General features: G+C 53.6%; 12 protein-coding genes across 12 annotated transcripts; 7 read left to right on the top strand and 5 right to left on the bottom strand.

The window, feature by feature from the left end:
* Positions 1-786: 786 nt before the first annotated feature.
* Positions 787-2,296, bottom strand: RHO25_004254 (uncharacterized protein; the record flags this gene model as incomplete). The annotated part of the gene is made up of 4 exons (XM_023595174.2): positions 787-951; positions 1,008-1,742; positions 1,990-2,172; positions 2,234-2,296. 4 exons carry the CDS (start codon positions 2,294-2,296, stop codon positions 787-789), a joined length of 1,146 nt encoding a protein of 381 aa, XP_023457654.1.
* Positions 2,297-4,050: 1,754 nt separating this feature from the next.
* Positions 4,051-4,617, bottom strand: RHO25_004253 (uncharacterized protein; the record flags this gene model as incomplete). The annotated part of the gene is made up of 3 exons (XM_023595173.2): positions 4,051-4,126; positions 4,176-4,225; positions 4,279-4,617. 3 exons carry the CDS (start codon positions 4,615-4,617, stop codon positions 4,051-4,053), a joined length of 465 nt encoding a protein of 154 aa, XP_023457653.1.
* Positions 4,618-4,836: 219 nt separating this feature from the next.
* Positions 4,837-5,548, top strand: CNB1 (Calcineurin subunit B; the record flags this gene model as incomplete). Its single annotated transcript, XM_023595172.2, has 4 exons — positions 4,837-4,888; positions 4,969-5,021; positions 5,071-5,479; positions 5,538-5,548. 4 exons carry the CDS (start codon positions 4,837-4,839, stop codon positions 5,546-5,548), a joined length of 525 nt encoding a protein of 174 aa, XP_023457652.1.
* Positions 5,549-6,900: 1,352 nt separating this feature from the next.
* On the top strand, positions 6,901-7,650 carry RHO25_004251 (uncharacterized protein; the record flags this gene model as incomplete). Its single annotated transcript, XM_065602537.1, has 1 exon — positions 6,901-7,650. The coding sequence occupies one exon, from the start codon at positions 6,901-6,903 to the stop codon at positions 7,648-7,650; it is 750 nt and encodes a 249-aa protein (XP_065458609.1).
* A 583-nt stretch (positions 7,651-8,233) lies between these two features.
* RHO25_004250 (uncharacterized protein) lies at positions 8,234-8,624 on the top strand (the record flags this gene model as incomplete). The annotated part of the gene is made up of 2 exons (XM_023595171.2): positions 8,234-8,430; positions 8,489-8,624. 2 exons carry the CDS (start codon positions 8,234-8,236, stop codon positions 8,622-8,624), a joined length of 333 nt encoding a protein of 110 aa, XP_023457651.2.
* A 712-nt stretch (positions 8,625-9,336) lies between these two features.
* Positions 9,337-10,110, top strand: RHO25_004249 (uncharacterized protein; the record flags this gene model as incomplete). Its single annotated transcript, XM_065602536.1, has 1 exon — positions 9,337-10,110. One exon carries the CDS (start codon positions 9,337-9,339, stop codon positions 10,108-10,110), a length of 774 nt encoding a protein of 257 aa, XP_065458608.1.
* A 545-nt stretch (positions 10,111-10,655) lies between these two features.
* Positions 10,656-11,315, top strand: RHO25_004248 (uncharacterized protein; the record flags this gene model as incomplete). Its single annotated transcript, XM_065602535.1, has 1 exon — positions 10,656-11,315. One exon carries the CDS (start codon positions 10,656-10,658, stop codon positions 11,313-11,315), a length of 660 nt encoding a protein of 219 aa, XP_065458607.1.
* A 572-nt stretch (positions 11,316-11,887) lies between these two features.
* RHO25_004247 (uncharacterized protein) lies at positions 11,888-12,565 on the top strand (the record flags this gene model as incomplete). Its single annotated transcript, XM_065602534.1, has 1 exon — positions 11,888-12,565. One exon carries the CDS (start codon positions 11,888-11,890, stop codon positions 12,563-12,565), a length of 678 nt encoding a protein of 225 aa, XP_065458606.1.
* Positions 12,566-13,038: 473 nt separating this feature from the next.
* RHO25_004246 (uncharacterized protein) lies at positions 13,039-14,019 on the bottom strand (the record flags this gene model as incomplete). Its single annotated transcript, XM_023595170.2, has 1 exon — positions 13,039-14,019. One exon carries the CDS (start codon positions 14,017-14,019, stop codon positions 13,039-13,041), a length of 981 nt encoding a protein of 326 aa, XP_023457650.1.
* Positions 14,020-14,427: 408 nt separating this feature from the next.
* RHO25_004245 (uncharacterized protein) lies at positions 14,428-16,544 on the bottom strand (the record flags this gene model as incomplete). The annotated part of the gene is made up of 4 exons (XM_023595169.2): positions 14,428-15,190; positions 15,246-15,505; positions 15,559-16,276; positions 16,327-16,544. 4 exons carry the CDS (start codon positions 16,542-16,544, stop codon positions 14,428-14,430), a joined length of 1,959 nt encoding a protein of 652 aa, XP_023457649.1.
* Positions 16,545-18,643: 2,099 nt separating this feature from the next.
* On the top strand, positions 18,644-19,455 carry RHO25_004244 (uncharacterized protein; the record flags this gene model as incomplete). The annotated part of the gene is made up of 2 exons (XM_023595168.2): positions 18,644-18,753; positions 18,825-19,455. 2 exons carry the CDS (start codon positions 18,644-18,646, stop codon positions 19,453-19,455), a joined length of 741 nt encoding a protein of 246 aa, XP_023457648.2.
* An 894-nt stretch (positions 19,456-20,349) lies between these two features.
* On the bottom strand, positions 20,350-22,728 carry RHO25_004243 (uncharacterized protein; the record flags this gene model as incomplete). The annotated part of the gene is made up of 1 exon (XM_023595167.2): positions 20,350-22,728. One exon carries the CDS (start codon positions 22,726-22,728, stop codon positions 20,350-20,352), a length of 2,379 nt encoding a protein of 792 aa, XP_023457647.1.
* Positions 22,729-23,679: the final 951 nt, after the last annotated feature.

The following is a 23,679-nucleotide window of genomic DNA, read 5'->3' as shown; positions in this document are numbered from 1 at the left end:
TGCCAAATGACGTCTAAGGTGTCTAGCATAAGCTAAGTCTCTGCTGAGGTCATTGTCATCGGCTAAGAGGCGGTTTCTCTCGGATAGAACCCGGATAGAATCATCGGCAGAATTCTGTGACTGTCTCTTCGAATGACGCCTGCCATGACAAGTTGGTCAATGACAGAACGGAGGCTTCGCTGACGTCCTCGGGCCTCGAGTGAAGTCGTTCAATACGGCGCGCGGTGCGAAACGTCGTCGGTCTATCGCGCTGAAGCCATGGTGGATAACGAAGCCGTCGCAGCTGTGTCCTCCATAAAACACAATTCTAGCCACAGCACTTGCGATGTCGGTGCCAAGTCATCGCCAGAGTTGATTCCCAAAGACACAATATTGCCGTGGCCTCACTTGTGGACGAGGCTCGTCGCGTAAAATGAAACTGAGCCTCCATGGCGTGCTCGATGAGCAAAAACTAGAAATGCATAGCGTGCTCGCAAGTCACCGCCTGTTGTCGTTTTCATTCTGATCCTCATATTTTCCTCCTAATACAATGCCTGATTCATTGCGTGCAGAAGACCGAAAATAAACAAAAAAAAGCAAAGCCACGCATTGCGCCATTCGCAATATCCAGCCAGTCTCTCACATGATCGAGACTGGAATGGCCGTCAAGGTCGTCAAGAATATGTGCTGTCAAAAAGAGCCCAAGGTCGCACAGTTTACCGCCGAAAATCAAATTGCGAGGCATGAACAGATGTTTGACGACGAATCGTCTTAATCGTTCATGACCTCGCACCACGGCTCCAGTAGTCACGCGATGGAATCGCGGCGCTTCTGCTTGACGGCGAATTGCTTCAAGTACTCATAGTCCGCGACGTTTGCGTCGACGGTCTTCTTGATGAGATCGGCGGCTTCCTGGCCGAATTTCTCGACCCATTCAGCATAGAGCTGCTCCTCGCTCTTTGGTTTATGCTTCTGCAAAATAAATCAGTATGCAGCGCTAATCGAAGAGTGACAGGACGAAGACTTACGTGAGCGCGCGGCTTCAAATCAGTCGAGTTGATTGCATCGTCGTGGAAGCCATTCCACTTCTCGAACTGCTCTTTGGCAAAAGCATGGCTCTCCTCGGAATCCCACTGCAACATTGCCTGCGAAAAATCGAGCCCGATCGAATCGCAGTACTGGCGCAGAATGCCCTCGGGATCATCAAGCATATCATCGGCATCGATCACGCAAATCTCGACCTGACCTTCCTTCAATTCGCCATCGCGACCCGCAATCTTGGGACCGACGATACCCTCATCCTTGAGGTAGTCGAAGAGACGTCTCAGCTCGTCGTAGCCAGCCTCTTCGGGCATGAAAGGAGTGAACTGCGTCCTCTCGACAAGCGGTGGAATGCAACACCTGTAATAAGAAGGAATCGCGCTTCGAGGATGGCGAATCAAAAACGTGAAGTGGAACTTCTCCAAGATCTCGCGAGGCACGACGGTTGGGTTCTTGCCCTCGGTCTTGCTGTTCTCGTACGGGAACGGAGCAGCTTTGGAAGGAGAGTTGGGACTCTCCGGGCGGCTGTTCGAGGGTGTGAAACCAACCCCCGAATCAGTATCGGCAGCGGCATCTCTGTCGCTGCCGACGCCGCCGTTAATGGAAGCGTTGTTGGTGCCGACGCCGCGCTTGATCGTCTGCAGAGAAGGTGCAAGACGGGCTTGCTGGTGATTCGGCGGCAGCAGGTAATGGGTGATGTCTTTGATGAAGACACGCTTGCCCTGTGATGGAGTCAGTACCTTCCCGTTCGGTTTCGCTTTGCCGTGCTGGATATTGTGGGCATGGCAATCAATCTGGGATCCGAGGAATTCGCTTGCCGTCATCATTATGACGCACGGAAGCCATTGGAAAATTGCCTCGATTCCACCCCGCGACACGAGGCAATGGAAGGAGTCGAGTTCCTGTCGGCCAATGCAAGGGACGAGAGCGCGTGCTGGAACGCGCCCGGTGTGAAGGAGACGAACATACCTCGGCGGACTCCCGCTCAATGCGGTCCAGAATCGTCTTGAACGTCGACTCAGCAAACCCGCTCTGTTTGCGCGCTTCCTCGTCGTTCTCGAATCTGGTGCCCATTCTCTCCGGGCCATAGTAGAAGGCATCGCCAAACGGTTCATGGATCGTCTGGATGCTGTTGCGGCGGGTCATGAAGACCTGTTTGCATGATCAGTCCGGGTGGTCCGAGAGTCGTATCAAGCATTGCGTGTCGACATACCCTCTCGAACGCCGTCGAGCATGCTCGTGGATGGGTGGCGACGAAGACTGGCTTGTTCGACATGGTTGTAGTGACCTGGTGAGATATCTTTTTACTCGACGGTATGCCCAATTGGGATGATGGTTGGTGGCTGTGTGACAGCAGAACACTTAAATAAGGTAAGTGGAATGTAGGTCGTCAGTCGTTCTTTGCGCAGATTCTGCGTTCGGGTTCGCAAACAAGTAAGCGAGTATCGGCGCGAAGTGAAGGGTGGTGACGGGTGGTGGGCGGGCGGCGGCATCCCAAGCGTAAACCTAGCCTCGTGGCTCAACCCACAGGTTGAGGGTGCCTCGCCCAGGAACGACGGAGACACGCGCAGGGAACGTGCTGCACTGCTGCACGATCTGTCTTTTCGTTTGCCCTGTGAATGGCCAGAAGCACTGCTTCCCTGGCGCCCTCCATGCTTCCTGTACCTCCTGTGTCGCGCGCCTGCGCCCCCGGCAGTCGAGGGCGCAAAGTCAGTTCGCCAACAAGTCCCCAAAACGAAGAATGGCCCACTGCTTCACGGCTTCCCAATGATGAAGGTGCGGACTCAGTGTGGGGCAGGGTCCCGCTATCGGCCGAGCCAACTCCATTCGCATCGGCCATGTCATGTCATCTCATGAGACCGAGCAGCGCCAAGACCCGTAGTTGATGGCATGGCTATGTAGGGTGCTGATATCAATAATGTCGTCGCGATACATGCATGGGATCGATATAGCATGACGCACGGGGAGCTTGAACGCATGGTCGAATGTACGTCTTTCTCGGTGATCGCCACGCTTGTCTGGGTGATGGTACTGTAGAGAGCTATGGCGTGCTCACAATCCGAGCCTTCTGTTTGGTCGCCATTCCGCTGCACCTCTCGTGTGCTTCCTACTCGAGCTGGCAGATCTGCTGCAAGATTAAGCGTCAAATACGTGACGGCCGCAGTGCTGCCACGCAGTTGCGGTTCCAGCGCTTCTGCCCTGTCCGAGATCTGCAGAGCTACAGGACGGGCAGAAAAGAAGCACAGCATGTGCTCGGGACCACGCTCAACGCACGCATGTCCCACGAGTAAATTCTGCTCTCTTATTCCATTTGGGCATGAAACCGAGGCCAGAACTGTCCAGCCTTCGGTCGGCTCGTGTCGGATTCCCAGCGCTGGGCCCATCTGCGTTGTTCGCAACGGATCGTTGCCGGTGCAAGAATCCCACGTAGTTGGGCCTAGACATGCCGACAGGCGATTTCTCCTGCTCGATGATTGGCAGTCATCCCATTGCTTTGGACCGTGCAGCTATGCTAAGCTTCTTGTAGTTCGCTGTGAGTGCCTGTGACCTACGAAGGCGCACGCGACCAGCTGCAGGCGCAAACATATGCTGCAGCGTATCTGCGCTGCGGGATATTTTGCTCGTCCGAGAGCCGTCGCCTGGGATCGTTGCTACCCCGGTTGTCGGACTGTCTACTGCTGCTCACTTCGAGGGTTCCACTTGGAGTGCTCAGGAATTTTCCAGTTGTTGACACCCCTAGACTAAGTCAGCTGGATTCCGTTGGCGGTACACATGGTTTCTGAAATATGGGATCAAAGCAATGTGGTGACTAAAGGAATCCGCCATCGATCACAAAGCCACCGATGTTATCCCACAGCGAGGCCCAAGCCCTAGCCTGATGCGTGGGCAAATCGGACAATACTCCCTGATACGAGTGATCCTTCACTCCCAGAACAGTCGTCGAAGACAAGGCGTTCTGCAGCCTCGAGACGAGCCCGTGAACAGACACAAGGGGAGATGCTGGCCAAGTCGGAGAGCAGACATTGCGACTTACCACCACCATCTCCGTATCTTAGCGCCGATTGTCTGACCAGAGAACTTGGCAGAAGCGTTCCAATGCCGCCACCTAGTAATGTTAGCATCCAGTCAACGCCAAAATCAAGTGATGAGCATACCCAGCCACGATCAATGACCACGCCAGGCCTTGAACCAGGGGCATGAGGACCTGCAATATAGATCAATCCAACGCTCTCAATCAACAGTATGCGAACGCCTGACCTGATCCTTCATTGTGATGTATACCACCATTCTCCAATCCTCAGCCTTCTCGATGCTCTTTAGATAGCTTTGCTCAAATCGAAGATCGGGCAATTGCAAATGTCTCGGCGCATGTCTCTCTTCATCGGGCAGTGGGCGCAATATGCTCAAGGGCACTTCGTCCTCGCCAACGTCATCGGCGACAGAGGCAACATCACCAGAGCGATCGAACTCGACGGGGATCTTGGAGTCGACCGAGGTTTGTGGTGCGAGGTCGTGCCTGGTTGGGTTGTGGTTGATGTGCGCGGTCTGAATCGTCTCGGCCGCCTGTATGGCAGCGTCCTCCAAGTGGCCAGACATGGTCGTATAGTGTCAAGTAGTCTCCGCAAGCTCAGACGTGCTGTCAATGTTGATGTTGCTGGCGGCCTACACACCCATGCTCGATGACACTAATCTCGGCTAGATCGTGCACGAAGCTTGGACCGATCTGGCCTCAGGACCCCATTTCCACTCCCCGCTGCACAGCACATACATTCACACCTCCGCCACCACTCAATACCGCTCCGAAACGACGGCAAGATGGGCAACGCAAACAGTGCGATGTTGGAGAACATCGTCCAAGGGTCGAATTGTACGACTTTCCGCGCGCCGCATATTTCCGTGCCCAAATGGAGGCCAGCTGAACACGGCGCTGACTATACATTCGCATAGTCGACCGGGACGAAGTCGACAGACTGCGTAAGCGCTTCATGAAATTGGACAAGGTATGCCAAATGCACTCAATGCGTTGTGTCAATTTCTGACTCCGCCTAGGACAACTCAGGCACCATCGAGCGTGACGAATTCCTTTCCCTCCCCCAAGTCTCCTCGAACCCTCTTGCGACACGAATGATTGCCATCTTCGACGAAGACGGAGGCGGCGACGTCGATTTCCAGGAGTTCGTCTCTGGCCTCAGCGCCTTCAGCAGCAAAGGGAACAAGGAGGAGAAGTTGCGGTTTGCCTTCAAAGTCTACGATATCGACAGGGACGGCTACATCAGCAATGGCGAGCTCTTCATTGTGCTCAAGATGATGGTGGGCAGCAACTTGAAGGATCAACAGTTGCAGCAAATAGTGGACAAGACAATTATGGAGGCCGATCTGGACCGAGACGGGAAGATCAGCTTTGAGGAGTTTACCAAGATGGTGGAGAACACGGACGTGTCGATGAGCATGACTCTGGGTACGTATACGTCGTGACAAGAGGATAGGGAAAACTTACTGACGATCCGTGTCTGTAGACCAATTCTAAGTCCAGCATGAGACCTACGAGATACCCGGCATTGGGAAGAAGCCCGGCGCACAAAAGCACGACCTAGACGACCGACCACGACAGAACGTAGACGGCACCTGTGGATGTCACATTTGCAGCTCTCGGCCCTCCCTCTTTGGCCCCTGGAGAAGAGCTCTTCCGGAATGCTTCGATGTGGAACTTGACCAAATACGACGACTGGCGCCCCGTGCGCAGCCTTGCCACAAGGACGCGGCGCAGGACGTGCCTGATTTCTCGAGCGAAAGTATTGCCATCCGGCTGGCCATTCATACCCAAGAGAGACAGGTAGAAACTAACTAGGGTATTTGCGACCAACAGAACCAGACAGCTTCGAGAATGAAATGGGTTCGCGGGCGACCACTGACTGCTTCTCTCCCTGTGTTCACCTATTTGCCAATGCCCTTTTCACAAAGACTCTCTTCTCCTGTCATGTTCATCGCCTTTGTGTCGCCTCCTCTAAGATTCGATGACTAACGTTCGTGCAGTGCCTATGCCGACAAATTCATCGCCATTGCCACGCCGTCTCAAGTGATGTCACGTGCAGCTTTTCGATCACAAAGCACTCGGTGCGCAGCTGAAGCAGTGTCGCAGCTGAGTGCAGCTGCATTTGTACGAACCGCGTCTCGTCTGGGAGTCGTGGTGTTCTGCATCACTGTGCGCGAGACAGTCTTGCAGCAGTCAAGTTCGAGATCATGTCTGGCTTTGAACTGTTGTTGTCTAGTTTCAGAGCTGATTCTTCCGAGCGCGTCCAGGACAGACAAGACTCTGCAGATTGTGTATCGATGTCGCGAGGCTGCAACCAGTACAAATATGAATCCAGCCATATCCGCCACACGAGCTCAAAATCTAAAACTTACCAAAGGAAGCACCATGGCCCTGGAAACCCCTCGACCCAACTGCTCCTTCGACCAACACGAACTTTACAAGACCGAGAGGTTCTGGACGTCCGGATGCTGGGAATGCGGAAAGCCGCTCTGCAATTCGTGGTATGTCTGCGACCGCCCTGGCTGCTCGGTCGACATCTGTGCCCAGTGCGCTGCTGAGCAAGAGTCGGATTACTGGCGGGCGGCGAAGGAGAAGGACGCAAAGTATGATGACGCGAAGGTACCGCGATGGCTGTGATACGCCGAAGAGACTCTTAAGCACAACGTGACTCAACAAAGCATATTGGTAAGTTATGGACAGAGAGCTTGGCAGGACCCAAGTTCTTGATATCCGCAACCATTTTATATCACTGGACCCGCAGCCTGCAGCACACCTCAAAACTATCTTCATCACGAGACCATCGAGCAGACACTGATTCAGAGCGTCCAATCGCCCTCGCATACAACATGGACAGACTCAGCGCAAGGATCAACTACCTCTGGCGAGACTACGCGGTCGCGGCCTCAGTAGCGAATAGAGACTGTCCGCTCCTCGCTCTCCCACGCGAAATCCGAGACATGATATGGCAATACGCCATCGTGCAGACGATGCAAGATAACCACGACAAGCTTCTGCGCAACAGGAAGCATGACGAAGCCGAATGGGTCGAGCTTACCGACTACACTTCAACGAATAGCAGTCCAAGTCGCGCTTCCTTACCACGTCCCAGCTGGGTCACCATCGAATCTTCACTCGTATTTTCACGAAGACCCGAAAGATCCGAATCCATCTCCCTCCTTCCAGCACTTTACCCCAAAAATCTCCTCACCACTTGCAACCTCATGCGAACGGAATGCGGATCTATCTGGTACAATCTCATGCGCTGGGAAGAGTACTCTCACAACTGGGAGGAGTGGACATCACATAACGGCGAGTTCTTGACTACACTTTTGCACTTGAAAAGATGGGACGGGAGGTCAGCGGTGCATGTGTATTTGCCGGAACCGGATGACCCGTCGACTGCTTCGAGAACGAGAATCGAAATGTTTGCGCTGCATGATGTTCGGACTAGGAGGAGGAGGCAGAGGATTGGACGGGTTAGCTTTTCGAAGGAGTTGGGATGGGAGGCTGTGGTTTGGGTGGAGAGGGTGAATGGCAGGTGGTGTTGTGTCGACATGCCAAGCGTTGTACCAATTTGGGATCTTGGTTGCGTATGATTGTGGTTAGGTTTTTGCGCAGTATGGGTTGACGTGGTTTGGACTAAGCTGCCTAGGTTGAGATGTATGTGAGCCCTAGCTGTTCAAGCGGAAAGGCTAAATCTTACTGTAATAGCCTTTGCATGCTTATATAATTTGATTACTGTCAGGCGGTCTTGTTAGTTTGTCAACTGATTGTCTCAGCAGGGACTTCCATTCTACGTTCTAGAGTATACACTGCTATCCGGTGCCTCGGGTAATAATAGTTGCACAGAGTCTGGCTACCGCTGTGCTCAACTCACTTCTTCCTCGTCAAAGCACCCCGCAGACAAGCGACCGACAGGACAGAGTACGATGGATCCGACGCTCAGCGCCATTTTAGCGCGCAAATACGAATGTATCCGACTCAGTGGGCCATGAGCGTCGAGCGGTTAGCCAGAAGCAGAACGGCGACACTCAAGCCAGTCTTCCGTCTCAATATCTATATAACAACTGCTCCAATCATACCAGAGATGCAACAAGACAGCGACTCGGCGACCACTACCACTCGAATCATCATTATTTCCAAGCCACAAATCCAAATAAGCACCGTACCAACACAAATATGAAGTCCTCAATCATTTCCTCCCTCAGTCTCCTCCTCGCCTCATCCTTGGCCTTCGACTGCTACCCAGATCCCTCTAAACCGCCCACGAAATGGTGCGCGGACGGAGTTTTCAAATGCGATTGGGACCAGAATCAACGATTCTGCGAGGATGTGAATTACGCTTATTGCGGTGGTACTGGCACCGCCAATGACATGTGAGTGCAGTTTTTTTCCTGCTTTTTGCTATGCGCAGTTCGCTGATAAAGGTTACAGGGCATGGCTGGATAAATTGGCTGGAGGTGATCGGTGTTGCTTGGGTCATGGCACAATCGAGAAAGGTTCGACCTGCGATGGAGGGATGTCTCCTTCAGCTGCTGGGAAGAAGGCAGTGAAGCATCCGCATGCTTGAAGTATGACGGTGCGGGCTGGGTAGCGCCTCTGTCTCCTTGGGACGTTCTTGAGGGAATGTTGAAACTGGGAAGGAGCAATGTGTTAGGCGCAACGCGTCTGTTCGATGTTCTTAGTTTCCCAGTTGCAGTCGCGAATGGAGGCAGCGGTGTCTACCGCGGCAGGACATTGGGCGCCGTATATTGTCGTTGCGGCCGGAGTCAGGGATTCGACATCTTTGTACTTGCTCCTGTTCACTGCTTCAGTCACCGTCGGTTTCAATCAAGCAAGCTGCAAAGGTCAAACGCGTCTTTGTTGCGGCATTAAGTATTCCGGCGTCCGTATCTGCTCCAGAGCGTAGTCAGAGTCGATGGTTCCTTCTAGAACTGCGATGAGAGTGTTCTCGTGCCAGTGGGAATGTCACTTCTCCGCACGGGCAAAGAGACTACCCCTTTTCGAGCTTGTGCATCGATGTAGCCATATACTTTCAACTGATGTGCAATGTGAAGCGAGAAGTGAGAATGTGGAGCGCGGCTGCGTGCTTGCATGTGATTGTCACGCTAAAATGCTAGCTGCAGAAACTGAAGCTTGCCGAAACCATTTGCGCCAGCGGCAACTGCTATACACTCAACTCTACCAAGTCCTTGCGAAGTCTGCCAGTCAAGCACATGCGACGGCAGGTAAGACGTTGATTGCTTTCGTCCTCTTGCACTCGCTGATGACATTAAACAGCCATGGCCGCCGACTTCATCGCTCAGCTGCTCGCCTCTGCCGACGCTCTCAGTCTCAGCGAACTGGAGACTGCCTCGTGCCGCCTAATCGAGATCCGGAACTCCAAGACTCCGCTCTTTCGTCTCCCTGGAGAGCTACGTAACCGCATCTGGCGGATGGCTCTGATCGAAGACATTCGATCTCAACATGAGACATTTAGGGACGAAGCCGTGTCAATAGCACAGGAGAGAAAAGAGAAGGCCTTGACAACCGGCACAAGCACAGCTGCCATCCTTCGCGAGGTCGCTGATCGTCGTGCCTTCGGTGATGATCACGTTGGCAACATTTTCAAAGACATGATGTTCCAACGAGAAATAAAAATCATCGCCTTGCCCACGTTTCACAACACGACCCGACAGATGAAGACTGAAGTCGAATCTATCTTGTATAACGAGGTTATGATATGGGACGAATATGACCATTTGTTTCGGACATGGAAACAACTGCTGCCTTACCAGATGGGAGGCCTATTCAACATCCGCAAGCATGGCGTGCCATTGCTCAAACTCCGCAAGGAATATCGCGCGAATGACATCAAGACATTGGTAGTCGTGGGCTTTGGAACTACCCGGACTTTCGATCCACGACGGTACCCACCAGCGAGAAGAGGCGGCAGAGTTCGCTTTGCGGAGGAGCTCAAGTTGGAGAACTTGGGGTGGTCGATTGGAAACCCGTACCTTGTGACGGAAGCAGCATCCACAGGAACACCAATTCGCAACGACATGTTCTTGGTATGACGATAGAGCTCTCGCCACAACTTTAGGCTATTGACGGGCCTGGACAGTTAAGGCATTGCTTTCTACGACACATGGTCATGGCTTGCCACCCAACGGAGACCTCGACACAAGCCGAGATTGATTTCTACGAGCAGTAATCAGAGAAAGACAGGAGATGCTGCGACTGCTTCAAGCAGAAAACAATACACTTTCTATACGCTGAACAAATCCAATGTATACACGAGCAACTCAGTACTCAGCAGCGCGATGACCTTGTTCGTATGCCCCAAACCATACTGCTTACGGGCTCTTCGGTATCGGCATTGATTTCGGAGTGAATGAGCACGGTGAATGATGCCCAGCAGAGAGGTGAATGCAGGCTTGGCTCTTGGGGCGTCACTACTATAAGACTGACCAGAGTCTTGCTACTCTTATAAGCTTGAAACTCACTACTCCTCCTACAGCCAACTGTACTTACAGAGTAGCCGCTATCGACGAGCTCCTCAAGTCGGTATGATCACAGCGCCGTAGCCTGTTCAAACCCGCTGACTAGTTGACAGGCTAGCATGAACAGTTCAGGAGTCGCACAGGCAATCGCTGCCGCAGCTGGCCTGACTATCACCGAACTCGAATCCCTTGAACTCCGCCTGTCGTCACTGAAGAATTCCAAACAATCACTTCTTCGCCTTCCTGCCGAGCTACGCAACCGCATCTGGTACATGGCGCTTATCGAGGACATCAAAGACCAAGTAGCCAAGAAAGGACATCTCAGGACGGACAAGACGCGCGATTGTGTGGCCTGGACCGATTGCTTTCAACCGTTAAAAAGAACCCTCACCATCACACCACCGCAGTTTCTGAACACTTGCCGCCAAATGAAACTCGAGATCGAGTCCATCTTGTTCACCGAGATCATGTTCTTCGAGGAATACGACGCCTTGTTCAACAAATGGAAGACCCTCAAGCCCTACCATCTCGGCTCACTTTTCAACACGCGAAAATTCGGTCTACCGGTCTTTGCCATGTACCACTTGTGCAGAGGCGAGAAGAAAGACAATACGAGAGAAGTCATAGAGCGCGAGGCGAAGGCCGGGCGGTTCAAGAGAGCTGGTATGGTGAGCTTCAATGAGGAGCTGAGCCTGGGCAGTTTGCAGTGGGCGCTGGGGCAGTCTCACCATCACCCTTCTGCGGTTCCAGTGACGTCTCGTACCTTTAGGCGTTGGTAGCCTAGTCACAGACGACAAGCATTGTAGAGGCGTTTTTGGTGACTGCAATGTCTCCAGAACGGGTGGAGAAGCGCGCGTATCGGAGAAGAGACTTGGAGAGTTATGATATGGAGAAGCACCAAACAGACCGCACGACGTAGAAAAGCGGGAAGGAAAGATAGATCGTAACACTCGAGCATGTTGCGACTATGCTAGCCTTGAATCGATCACAGTTCAAGAGATGCTTCAAGTAACCTTCCACCTTTTTGTTCTACATTCAACATCAGCAGAAGTTCTCATTTCCAATCCTGGGGTGAATGGACACAGTGAATGACACCCTGAAAACAGGTGAATGGAGGCACAACTTAGTGAATGAGATTCTGGAGACAAGTGAATGGAGGCACAGCTCTTCGCACCTGAACAGCACCTGAATACTACAACTATGACCCAGGTTCTGCCACTCATTTCGATACTCACCACCCCGATCGCAGAATACTTGGATCCATAGACTACACAGCGAAGAAGGTGCCTCCAGTCCGTATAACCACAGCGGCAATACCTTTCTGACCCGACTAGCTCTTCTACAAAACAAGATGGCGTCAGAATCAACTCTCGACAAACTCGAGTCGTCGAGTCCCCTTCCAACTCAACTCGAGAACTCGCAATCACCACTCCTGCGCCTCCCCGGCGAGCTCCGCAACGAAATCTGGCGCATGGCCCTCACCAAAGACATCGAACACCAAGTCGCCACTCTGAGCGGAGGGAAACCAGTTCGTCTCTCCAACCTCCAAGCCCCAAATCCCTACACCTGCACATCATGGAGTTGCGCCAGCCAACTACACGGATCCCTCGATCGAATCACACCCCCTGAATTCCTCATCGCTTGCCGCCAGATGAAGCTCGAAACCGAATCAATTCTCTACAGCGAGATTATGGTTTTCGAAGAATACGACAACGTCTCAAAGAAGTGGAAACTCCTAGAACCATATCAACTCGGCTCTCTCTTCGACACTCGGAAGTTTGGGTTGCCGCTCTTTAGTACCCATCACGTATGCAAGACCCGAGACGAAATTGCGAGACAGGTGATCGAGAGAGACGAGAGAGGTGAGCGCTCCTCTCTCATGCATCTGAGGAAAGGCATGGTCAGTTTCGCTGAGGAGTTGGGCCTTGAGAGTTTGGAGTGGAGCCTTGGGCCATCTCATTTGATCGATATTGGACTCGAGCATCCTGCTTTTCCAAAGCGGGGGACGGACACTGCGCGGGGACTCTAGTTTTGAGGACGTGCTGGGTTTGTCAAAGGCGGCGTATAGAATGGAACGGTGCGTAGACTGAGCTGAGAGAGGCTCTGAAAGAAGCGTTCAACCACGACAAGCATTAGAGACGAAACGAGCAATTCTCAAATCAGTGTTCGCAAGAAGAAGAAACCCCAAGGTTTGCGACTTGAAGGTGCTGAACATGCCGTGGACTTCGCATATTCAGTAATAACCAATTCCCAATGTAACCACTTTTCTGCTCTATTTCTCCTCACATGTCTCCACAGGACGTGATGAAGTTAGACCACGTGCACACTACAGCCCCGATCCTCAAGAATCACCCTCAATTTCGTTCAGGCTTATTCCAGCCCCACGATGCCATGCTTGAATCGATGAGCCAAGCACCTTGACATACAGAAAAGTTATGAAATAAAGGGGTATCAAAAACTGCATCACACAAACCTCCAACACAATCCCTCCCCTTCTCCATTTCAACCCGCCTTCCCAGCCACCGTCGCCAAAATATTCGTACTCCTCCCTCCCGGACAAAACACAACCTGCCAATTCCCACCCCTCGCCACCCCAAAAACACTCTTCGTATCATCATGCGGATACGAATATGCATCCGGACAAACAGCCTTGGCCGCTTTGGCATAATAATTCGGATCACAATTCCCACGATCGTATCTTCCCGTACAGCAGTACTTAGCCCTCCCATATTTCTGACACGCCGAATTGCAAGGGCTGAAATCCGGTCTCTTGATATTCCCGTCAGGGTAAGGGTAGACGCCATTTCCCGGGACTTTTGGTGGGGTGACGAGGAGGTCGAAGGGACACCAGGAGCCGATGAACTGGGCGGTGGTTTTTGTTTCGAAGGGGAGTTGGTCGGTGTTGGATGTTCCGAGGAATTGTTGGTTGTTGGAGTAGGGGTTGAAATCTGCGGCGGAGGCGAAGCCATCGATGCTGCCGACGCAAGAGGGGATTTTGTCGCTGAGTTTGACGTTTGCTAGGGTTGGGACGTTGTTGGGTTCGAGAACGATTGCCATGGGCAGGTTGTAGCCGTCTACGAGGCTGATGTCGTAATAGGCTTGTTCTGCTGCGCCGTACATGTCGAATTCTGCGAGGGTTGCGGGTGGGTTGCCTGCTTGACGGCATTTGAGGGCGCCGCATTCTCCTGTGAGGCAGTTGCCAGGCAGGTTCTCGCCGTTGGGGAACGTGCAATTCGTTCGGCCCCAGATGCGACCTTTCCAATCTGCAGCGACGGATATCGTTCTGTTGCTCCCGGCTGCCAGTTCGAACCCATCAGATGATTCGCCGTCGTTCTCCGCGATCCCAGGCCAGATGATATCAGGACATTTGTTCACGATTGCGATTTGTATGCTGCCGTTACTCTGTCGTGTCTCGAGGTGGCTGTTGAAGTGATGAGTAGTAGCGGCTGCTGAGGCGCTCAGACACAAAATGAGAGGACGCATGATGAGGTGTAGATGAGGGCCGTATGTGAGGGTATTGAATCAGGTCTGGCGGCCAGCGCCAGGCTGCGGTCAAGGATGAGGTGTGATGTTGGTGAAGGATGACATGGGAAATATTTTCACTTATCTCTGCAGCCGCAGTGGCAGGGCCATTCTCACGCTCGTTGGCGCCTGCGAAGCGAGGGTGTTGAAGCATTGGCGAAGGCGGTCGCTGGAAGTCGCATCCTGAAACATCGCTTTCTGGCTACGTCACTCCGCCGGCTAAACTTGGCAGGCACCATGCTATGGAATGCATTAGCATCGCTTTAGAACAATCATGCAGTCTTCCATGCTTCTGTAGCATTGCGATTCATCTTCTTCTTCGTGGCTATGTACAAGTTCTCGTGGTCGCAGATTATGCTGGCATCTGCTCTAGATATCCTCCTGGTTGAACATGCTGATTGTCCACTGTCCTGTTTCGGTATTGTTCGTGATATTGGTCTGCCTAATAGATCCTCCCTTCAAGCTTCCGCTCTCGGCAATACCTCCTGCAATCGGCCTCTGCAGAGCATTCTCCCCAGTCTTGACAGTGAAGTTGGCCAGGCCGATCTCCAGTGGATTTCTCGTCACAATTGTAGGTAGTCCGAAATAGCTCGCGTTGACTTCATCGTAGCTGATGTGCAATTCGAAGTAACCGCGATAGTATACGTCGTTCCAGTGAAGCTCAGCGTTCGCCGCTTCGAGGGCATCGGAGTAGTTGTTGGCTGATAGCTGTGTGATGTTCTGGCCATAAGGACATGGCGATGATACAGCTGAGCCGGCGAACTCGACTCCAAGGGCTCCAGCACCGGTGTCAGCGGAGTAGTTCGAATGGTCCAGCCAAGCAAGATCTGAGACCCAGCTAGCGTGACTATCGCCGCTTATCACGATATTGTTGCCAATGTTGTTCTCAGTGAGGTAGTTCAAGGTCCTGTTGCGGTTGGCTTGATATCCGTCCCAGGCGTCGTAGTCAAGTGGATTGACGTTTCCGTAGGACACAGATTCGTTGATGCGCGAGAACACTGTCTGCGATCCGATGATTCGCCATCTTGCCCCTCTGTTTGCAGACTCGCCCAGGGAGTTGTAGAACCAGTTCTCTTGGCGAGAGCCCATCATGGATCTGCCGGCGTCATTGGAGATAGAGTGGATGTAGTCGCTGCCACCTAGTCAGAATAGAAGATCTCGGTGTTGATCGATCTTGCATGACTTACGTGTTCCAGTACAAGTCGGTGATCGAGCGATCGTACTGTCGAGTGTCAAGCATGATCAAGTCGAACAGCGAGCCAATCTGGAAGCTACGCCAGATGCGAAGATTGTCGTCCATCTCGACTTGTCGAATTGGCATCCATTCGAAGTAAGCCCGGACAGCATTCATCTTGCGCTGGTCAACAGATACACCACCATCCTGGACGAATGAAGCCTCAGTGTTATTCAGCTCGGAAGCGCCGTCGCGGTATGTATTGTCGGAAACCTGACAGTCATAAGTCAATGAATCATGGCACATGGTCGCTCAGCAGTGCATACCTCGTGATCATCCCAGGTCGGAATCCAAGGATACGTTTGATGGGACAGCAGCAGATCCTCGTCAGTGCGATAAGTGGCGTGCCTTTGTCGGTAGTCATCAAGAGTGTATATGATGCTTTCTGGCTTCGGCACACGTCCAATGGACTGTCCATATCCATAGTCTCCGTCTCCAGCGTACTCGTAAATGTAGTCTCCCAAGTGTAGAACAAAGTCCACGGAATCTTTGCGAACTGGGTTCCCATAAGCATTGAAAAAGCCAAATGGAAAGTTGCTGCAAGAGTACACCGCAAGTCCGACGTTGTCCACGTAATCGTGCGGATATGGTGTTGTCTTGGTACGGCCTAGCGGACTGGTATTGTTGCTCCCACAAACGTTGAACTGATAGTAGTATCTTGTCCATGAAGTCAAGTTGCCAGCTTCAACCTTAATCGTGTAGTCAATATCGCTGGAAGTGTATGCCGTGCCGCTACTCTCGACATGCTCGAAGTCCGGTGTTCTGGCCATCCTCCACTCCGCACAGACGGGAGCTGTAGACACTTGCTTTGGGCCGTGATTGTAAAGTGGAACATAACCGCTGACAGTCGCGTTGCTTGCGGTATCGTTCGACGCTGTGATGGGCGCGAGTCTCGTCCACAAGATCACGCTGTCTGGGTATGGGTCGCCAGATGCTACGCCATGAGTGAAATTGAGCTGCGAGGCTTCAAACGCCTTCGATGGGCTGCCCCGGTCGTTAGCTTCATGCTAAGTGTAAAGGCGGATTCTGCTCACGTATTCCGTTTGTTGACCTTGTGCAGCGAGACTCCGAGACCTGGATGGTTGTGCGAAGGCGATCTGTAGTTGTGTCCTGCTAGCGGCAGCCGATCTGGCTGTGAAGCATTGTTTTTAATGGCAAGCGAGGTGTTGATGGCAAAGCGGAGGTCGGCGTCGGAGGGAAATTGGGCAACACGTGCTGCGAGGGAGTTGCGTCGTTGGCTTGCGCCGAACATCAACTTCGCCTCTTCCCACCATCCGCGTGCGAGCCACGAATGCACGCGTGCCGGACATGCCGCATCGCGGTGTACGCTTGCGACGCGGCTGGCGATACTGCACGAGCCTGAGACCGTCATCGAGACATGAGATGCCTCGCCTAACTAGCGACTCCGTACGCGGACGAAAACACCCGAACCAGCTCAAGAAGTACGGCCTCACCATGGCAAGCTCTTGACGATGAGCGGGCACTCAGGCCTGCGGTTCCGCGAGCTGTGTCTCGAAGAGACGGATACATCAGCGAGGCAGTGATCTGAACATTCACAGGCGAAACGGTGATGAAGCGCCATGCTCTCGAGCTGCGTGGTGCAAAAGACGCATTGCATTGGGTGCGTGCAGAAAGCACCCTCAACCTCGCGTACCGCGAGCATAGCATTCAGGTCGCCCTGAAGCGAGTCGCAACATACAGATGAACCCAGCCTTGAATGAATGCTTGGTGCAGACTCGCTACGAGCAAAGACAGCATGCAGCCTATGCGGCGACAAGTGCAAGAACAAGAACCGCAATATCGGAGTGATGGACTTAGGGAAGGTAGGTGCAGCAGGAGGCCTCGATGCTTGCCCGGAGTGCAGTCGTGAAGAAACCTCCGCCAGTTTTCCAGCGTTTTGCATGTTGGCATGGCGAGGCACTTATCGAAAGCAGGCAGGTAAGGGTCGAGTCAATCCGTGGTTTCCGGCCTCGCCTCAAGGGACTGCTTTCGAGTCTAGACTCAATAATGACGAAGCGAGTGAAGTCGTCAGCGGGCAATGGAGCTTGCATGAGTCTTTGCTCTTGACGCCAGCATCTTGCCAATCGCTGACAACAAAGCCAGTGCCAATATATACATCTGACCATCTCCGGGACGGAAATTGTGCAAATTGCATGCGTAAGCTGAGCCCGCGCCTCCTTCAAGATCGCCAGACGTATCATACGGCGTTGTACAATTGGATTCTCAGCTCCGAACGAGCCCGCAGAGGATAAATATGTAGATCTACCAATGGTAGTGGCTCTTCAGCGCGAGAGCGGCATGCTATTACAGCTAGTCGGCGAATGGAAATCCACGGCAACGCTCATGCGTGATGCGTTGCAGCTGACTCGACGCGAGGACCGAAGCACGACAGTACGGCAGCGGGCGACATCAACTGAAGAAAGTGGGCACATCTATGCCTGTTCCTTGCAGTTTGCTGAGCTGTTTGCGCAGCAACTGCCGCCGAACGAGAACTCGGGCCCAATGCGCGTCATCACGTCTGCGTCGCCCACCAGCAATGGGCTTCACGGACAGATCTCAGATATGCAAGCTGGAGCAAATGAGGAGACAATGCGCATAGCAAAGATCAGTCAATGGCTGTGTCGTTCTCTCTCGCGTTAGCGGGCAGGTTGGATTGTGATACTCAATTTGGAAAGCGCTCTCTTCAGCAATCTCACCAACATCGCAGTAAGACGTGCTCCGATCTTCGAAATTCGGTGCATGTCGGAGTTGTAATTTGGATCGCGTGTGCGGCACCAGACCAAACCGAAATATGTGTCACCCTCATATTGGGCAGTTTCACAGAACTCCATGCAGGGATTAGCCTTCACGTCTGGGCTTCCGACACATATGAGCTGGGGTAACCCATCGATCACACCCGCTACCAGCTTCACTTTCCAGCCATTGCGATCACTCGAAACACACAACATCGACGACATCGTGAAGCCCACACACGCGGCCAACCCTGTGCGCATCTACCCGGATACTCCCTACGAAGTCTATTGTTGGCCACGATGGCTGAGCATCGTGGAAACTTGGACTCGTTCGTCTGAATGCCTGGATGATGGCCTGCATTTACCACAAAACCCCACGACATGATGTCACGCCTGTTCGTGTCCACTAGCAAGCCACAATGGTCAAGGTGGTAGCATTCGACTTCCGCCCGAGGTCGAGATAACGCAGCCAGCCCCCACTGGCGGGTTGGCTCTCCCAGATCTATAACAAGTATCGTGTCGCCCGTGCGCGTCGCAGTCATCACCCGAACTCACCTCCAACTCTCGTCGACTTCACCTTCTTCATGCAACAACAACTTCGCAGCGATCGCCAATAGCCATGCCCGAACGAGGAAGAGATCCAAGAGACCCATACGTGAGGTCGAGACCCTCGCCATACCATCGGCAGAGCTACGACAGCGCCTACTCTAGCCGCGATCAGCTGTCCAGGTGAGACCCTACCCTTCCCATCTTCCACCCGTATACGTACTGCAGTACTGACGACACACCCACCCAATCAGAATCTCCTCCTCATCCTCCATGTCCTCCCGGTCTCCCTCTCCCCGTCGAAGATCACGATCCCGCGGCGGCCACCGTCGCCGCCGAAGACGCTACTCCTACTCCCGGTCCCCTTCTCCACGGGGCCACCGCGCCGACCCTCCACCCCCTCCACCGCAAGAAGACATGCTCATGCCCCTAGAAGACAAACCCTGGTTCAAAAAGAAAACCCTCTGGGCCACTCTCGCCTCCGCCGCAACAATCATCGCCGTCTACCCAACCTGGAAATCCGCCCTCGCATCCCAATCTTCTGCCAAAGGCTCTAATCGCTCTGCAGACGCTTCGCATCGGAGTGCGGATGCTGCGGAACGCGCGGCGGATGCGAGTTTGAGGAGTGCGAGGGCTGTGGAGAGGAGTACGAAAGCTGTGGAGAGGAGTGCGAATGCGGTTGTTAATACTGCTGTGGCGAGCGGGCATATGGATCATCATGGACGGTATTGTGGGCCTCCGCCGGGGACGAAGAAGAAGGAGGAGGAGAGTGGAGGTGGAGGAGGTGGTGGGAAGCAGAAGAGGTTGGAGTATGGATCTGACTCTCTTAAGCATATTTTGCAGAGTGCGAGTGTTCCGGCGGGGTTGGCTGTCAAGGCGAGTTAGAGACTGTGAACGGGATGGAGCGACGACAAGTTGGCGGGGGAGATGGGCATCACTGCCCTTGCTACATGGTCAACAGGTCGCGGCTCGAAGTGGAACAGCGGGTATCGCGCCTCTGCTCCTTGGATCGATTGTTGGCGTGCTCTTGCTCGGGAGCCGCACATTCATGTTTCTGTGCGGCATTGTGCATAGCGTTCTTGGGTGTGTAATCTACTACTTTATTTTGGACTGTTCTTTATCTTTCTTGGATCAACGCTTGCAATTGCTTGAATATCGTTCCGTTTCTAGCATGTCGCAATCTTAATCTAGACTGCATGCGAAGTGTGAAGAGGTGAGAGGAAGGGGAGGGAGCAGAGAGAGGAGAGGAGAAGGAGGAGAGGGGAGACTGTCATTGGGTTGAAAGTCATGAGCGCATACTAGTGATATTCTGCGAGAGCGGTGTACATTATACCCCTACCGAGGAGAGGTGAGAAGGGGTGATGTACGGAAATAGCGATTACTGATCCTCAAAACGAGAAATGCGAATCAAGCCAATTGTTCTCAGTAGTAAATTGTCGTCTGGTATCGACATATATACAAGACACTCCGAAAGTGTCTTCGCTTTATCTACAGAAAATGCCAATCCATCTCTTCCTGTTTCATCAGACGAACAAATGTCGTGAAACAAAACACATGTCCCACTCGCTCGTACGAGAAGTTCCAAATTTTGCGCGCCGTCATATAAAAGCCGTAGCCTTTTTCCGCCGTCCATGAAATGCCACAAATATCGTTCCGAAACCTCATGACCCCCTGACCCAGAAAAGTTGGGTGAGGGTATATACCGCCAGCGCCACGCTAAATCAATAATGAAGAAGTACATCAACCCAAAGCCGTGAAATGCGAACCCGATGACCCGCTCTACGCACCATTCGCCGCATCGTTATTGTCATTCGATGGCGTGTTCCTGTTCGAGCCCGAGGCTGCCATGCCTGAATTCCTACTTGCACCATTTCGTATAGGTGGTGTATTTGTCTGAAGTGTAGGTGTTCGCCGCGGAGGTGCTGGGACTACAATAGTCCCAGCATTCCGCCCATTGACTGGACTGATATCGTCCGCTCTCGGAGGTCCATTCCTGCTGGGGGACACGTACTCCACAGGCGACTGCGTCGCGATGACAGCGTTGGCAGCACCGTGGTCGCCTCGCTGCACGGCAGGCCGTCGGGACGATCGCACAGGCTGACTGTTCGCCGTCAGAGTTGTCGAGCCAGTATCGCCCGACTGATCAGAACCGTGCGATGCTGGCGGGCGTTGATCTGTATCAATGGGTCGCAGTACGTTCATCCTTTGTGTGCGGTCGGCAGGGCTCCAGGTGCGGTTACTGCCTCGGGGCTGTGCTGGAATTACGGTCACGGGTAAATCGGGCTCAGGCCGTCGTTCCGTCTTTTCTCGCACTTTCTCCCCTGCCTCAGAAGCCATTGTACCCAACCGGTTCCTGACATCCCAACGAGATGACTCCTTACCAGGGGTTGGCACTCTCTGACCTGCGGCCTGGCGTGCCCTTTGCACTTCGGTGGGAGGAGAGGTGCGTTTCCTCTTGAAAGGATTTGGCACCACGTTCCATAGGCGGTTCCCTCGGTTAATGTTGGGTTGCACGTCTTCTTCGCCCTCGATCACGTCCTTCTCAGAGTATTCTTGGTTTTCTGTTCTTCGCCGCTGCGCGGCTGGTCTCGTCGTCGCACTTCGTTCAGGGTTCGCTCTCCTGCGAATAGGCTGAGGCACATCGGCTATTGGATGATATCGTACGACATAGACCGTGCTTGCTGCACTGGTAGTGTCTGTCCGGCTCACAGGACTAGCAACCTGAGGAGGTGGCGTTGGTCCTCCGAGTATCGCAGTGTTTTGACCTGTGGCATCGGTGGGATCTCCAGGTCTGATATTATCGCGGCTAGTAGGCACAGAAGCTGAATGTGCCCGTCCAAGAGGAAAGTGGGATGGCGATTGTTGGTGTCGTGATCGGAATCGCTGGGTGACTCCGTGGAGTCCATGCCCTCGTTCCATGGCGCTGGACGTATTGCCACCGCCGTCTGGTCCATCGTCACGCCGTCTCCGGAAGTTTCTTCTGAGATTGCGGCTCTCAGTCCAGGCCACATCTTGGTCGGGAATCACATCCAGCATCTCGTCTCCGTCGAAAATCTCTCGCCCCAGAATTCCGTCCTTTTTGTCATCCCGTTCTAGAGCCTCTATTCGCTCAACCCATTCCCATACGACCACACTTGCAGCTGCGGCGCCGACCCAGCGAAAGTAATCTCCCCATCCAGCAACGTCCTGATTGGACACATCCGTGATGAAGAAGACGACCGGTGTCAGGATCGACACGATGGACAGAAATGCCACCAGCAATATATTACGCATTTTCGGGTGGTAGAAGGCGTATCTTCGTTTCGTGAGGGAGTAGTACAAGACCCATGCCGCGTATAGAAGTCCAAGGGCCAGTTCGAATAGGTATGATAGTGCAGGTATCGCATCCACGATATTCCGTCCTTGGAGGGCGCTGTTGATCAGGAACGAGTTCAGACACGAGAAGATCGTGTCGAACATGATGAGAACAAATCCAATCCATTTGATCAGGACCTTCTCTCGGTGTCTCGGAAAGAGGCGTATCAAAGTTTGAACCTGTGCGAGCCAAAGGAAGATGTCCGATACCACTCGTGTGATGCGTATTTCCAACGAACCCAGCACTTCTTTCCGCAGCAGGTTCGCGTCTGAGTAGCCTTTCCCATATTGTTTCTCCGCCACGTCGAGCGTGTCGGCCGTCGCGATTGTGAGGGAAATCGCGACGGCCAGCGCCGCAATCTTCTGTAACCATGGTCTTGATCCTGTTCCTGTCACACCCATGACGCCTCCGTTGGCGCCTCCGATTATGCCATGCCCATTGCTAAACGCTGGTGCTCCCGGTGCGCCAAAGAAACCGGTTCTCGGCGTGATTGTAAGCATGATCACCAAGACCCATGCTATGACGGTCGCCGCGCTGACGACATAGACCATGGGGATGGTCGACGCATAGAAGGGGTCTCTGAGGTGGTCGACGGTGAAGACATCGCCAGCCTGGGGCCCGCCAGTGCATTCGGGCTGGAAGATGACATCTGTGGTGAGGGTGATGACGGTGTCGTCTCCCAGCGACAGCACGCCGGCGGAGGGCAGGGTGAAGGGCGTGCAGTGCGCCAGGCTATTCGTCGTCGTGATGGTGGGCAGATTCCATAGCTGGCGCGGTTGGACTTGGGCCACATGGTGAAACATCGCTCGAGTCGCGCTCCGGTGGTATTGCAGCGCTTGGCTTGGCGCCGTCGGGTCCTCTCAAGGCGGCCACATGGAGCGCAGCGGGGTGGAGAGCGGTCGCGGTGTCGGTGTGAGCGGAGTGTCGAGCGCGGTGGCGAGGAGAGGGTGCGTGTGTCGGGGCGCGGTGCGGTGGCGGCTGGTGAGGTATGTTTGAGGTTGGTTGGGTGCGGGTGGGCAGGAGAGTGAGAGGAGAGCGAGCCAGGCGCGGGAGCAAGTCTCGACTCGTGGGAGCGACCGAGAGGCGCTGCACAACTGGCTCGCTGTCTGTGCACGCCGGCGACAAGCTTCGGTCTTGGAAACCTTGCTGTTCTTGTCGCTCACCAGTCACGCAATTATTAATGCACAGTGAGCACTATGTACTCCCAACGAACAGAGAGCCGACGGATACGAGACGTGCAGACACGCGTTCACTTGTTGCATTTCTTCGCACGTCGGCGCCCACCCGCCGTCGACCTGGTTGGGCGGCTCCAGGTAGCCCAGCATCGACAGCGATGGTCGGCCCCCGATGTGCTGGACAAACCAGACTTCGTGGACGCGCATTCTCCGCTGCCCATGGGCGCGTCAATACATCCCCTGCTCACGATGGTTATGCACGCTGTCTGCTGACCAGTTGCACCACCGTGCCAGGAGACACTCTCCGCGGAGTGTTTGAGACGGTGCAGCAAACAGCAAACACACCTACTTCACTGAACGAAATTCCAAACCTTCGAGCGACGCAGGGTCTCTTTTGGGCGAGCGCACTTGCTCCCCCACAATTTTCGGGCGAAAGCATTGAACTTCCGATTCAGTCCGAAGAGCCGATCGACGACGACAGCCGCGTCCCCAGAGTGTAGCCGCCTCCATACTCCGCTGACAACACTAAAAACTACACTGGATGCTACAGCATGTGAGCTTTGTCGATGCGCTGATTAG

Source organism: Cercospora beticola, chromosome 3, assembly GCF_033473495.1.
Source record: "Cercospora beticola chromosome 3, complete sequence".
NCBI classification, from domain to species: domain Eukaryota; kingdom Fungi; phylum Ascomycota; class Dothideomycetes; order Mycosphaerellales; family Mycosphaerellaceae; genus Cercospora; species Cercospora beticola.
Note: the sequence above shows the minus strand (reverse complement) of the source record. Positions and strands in the feature narration are given on the sequence as shown.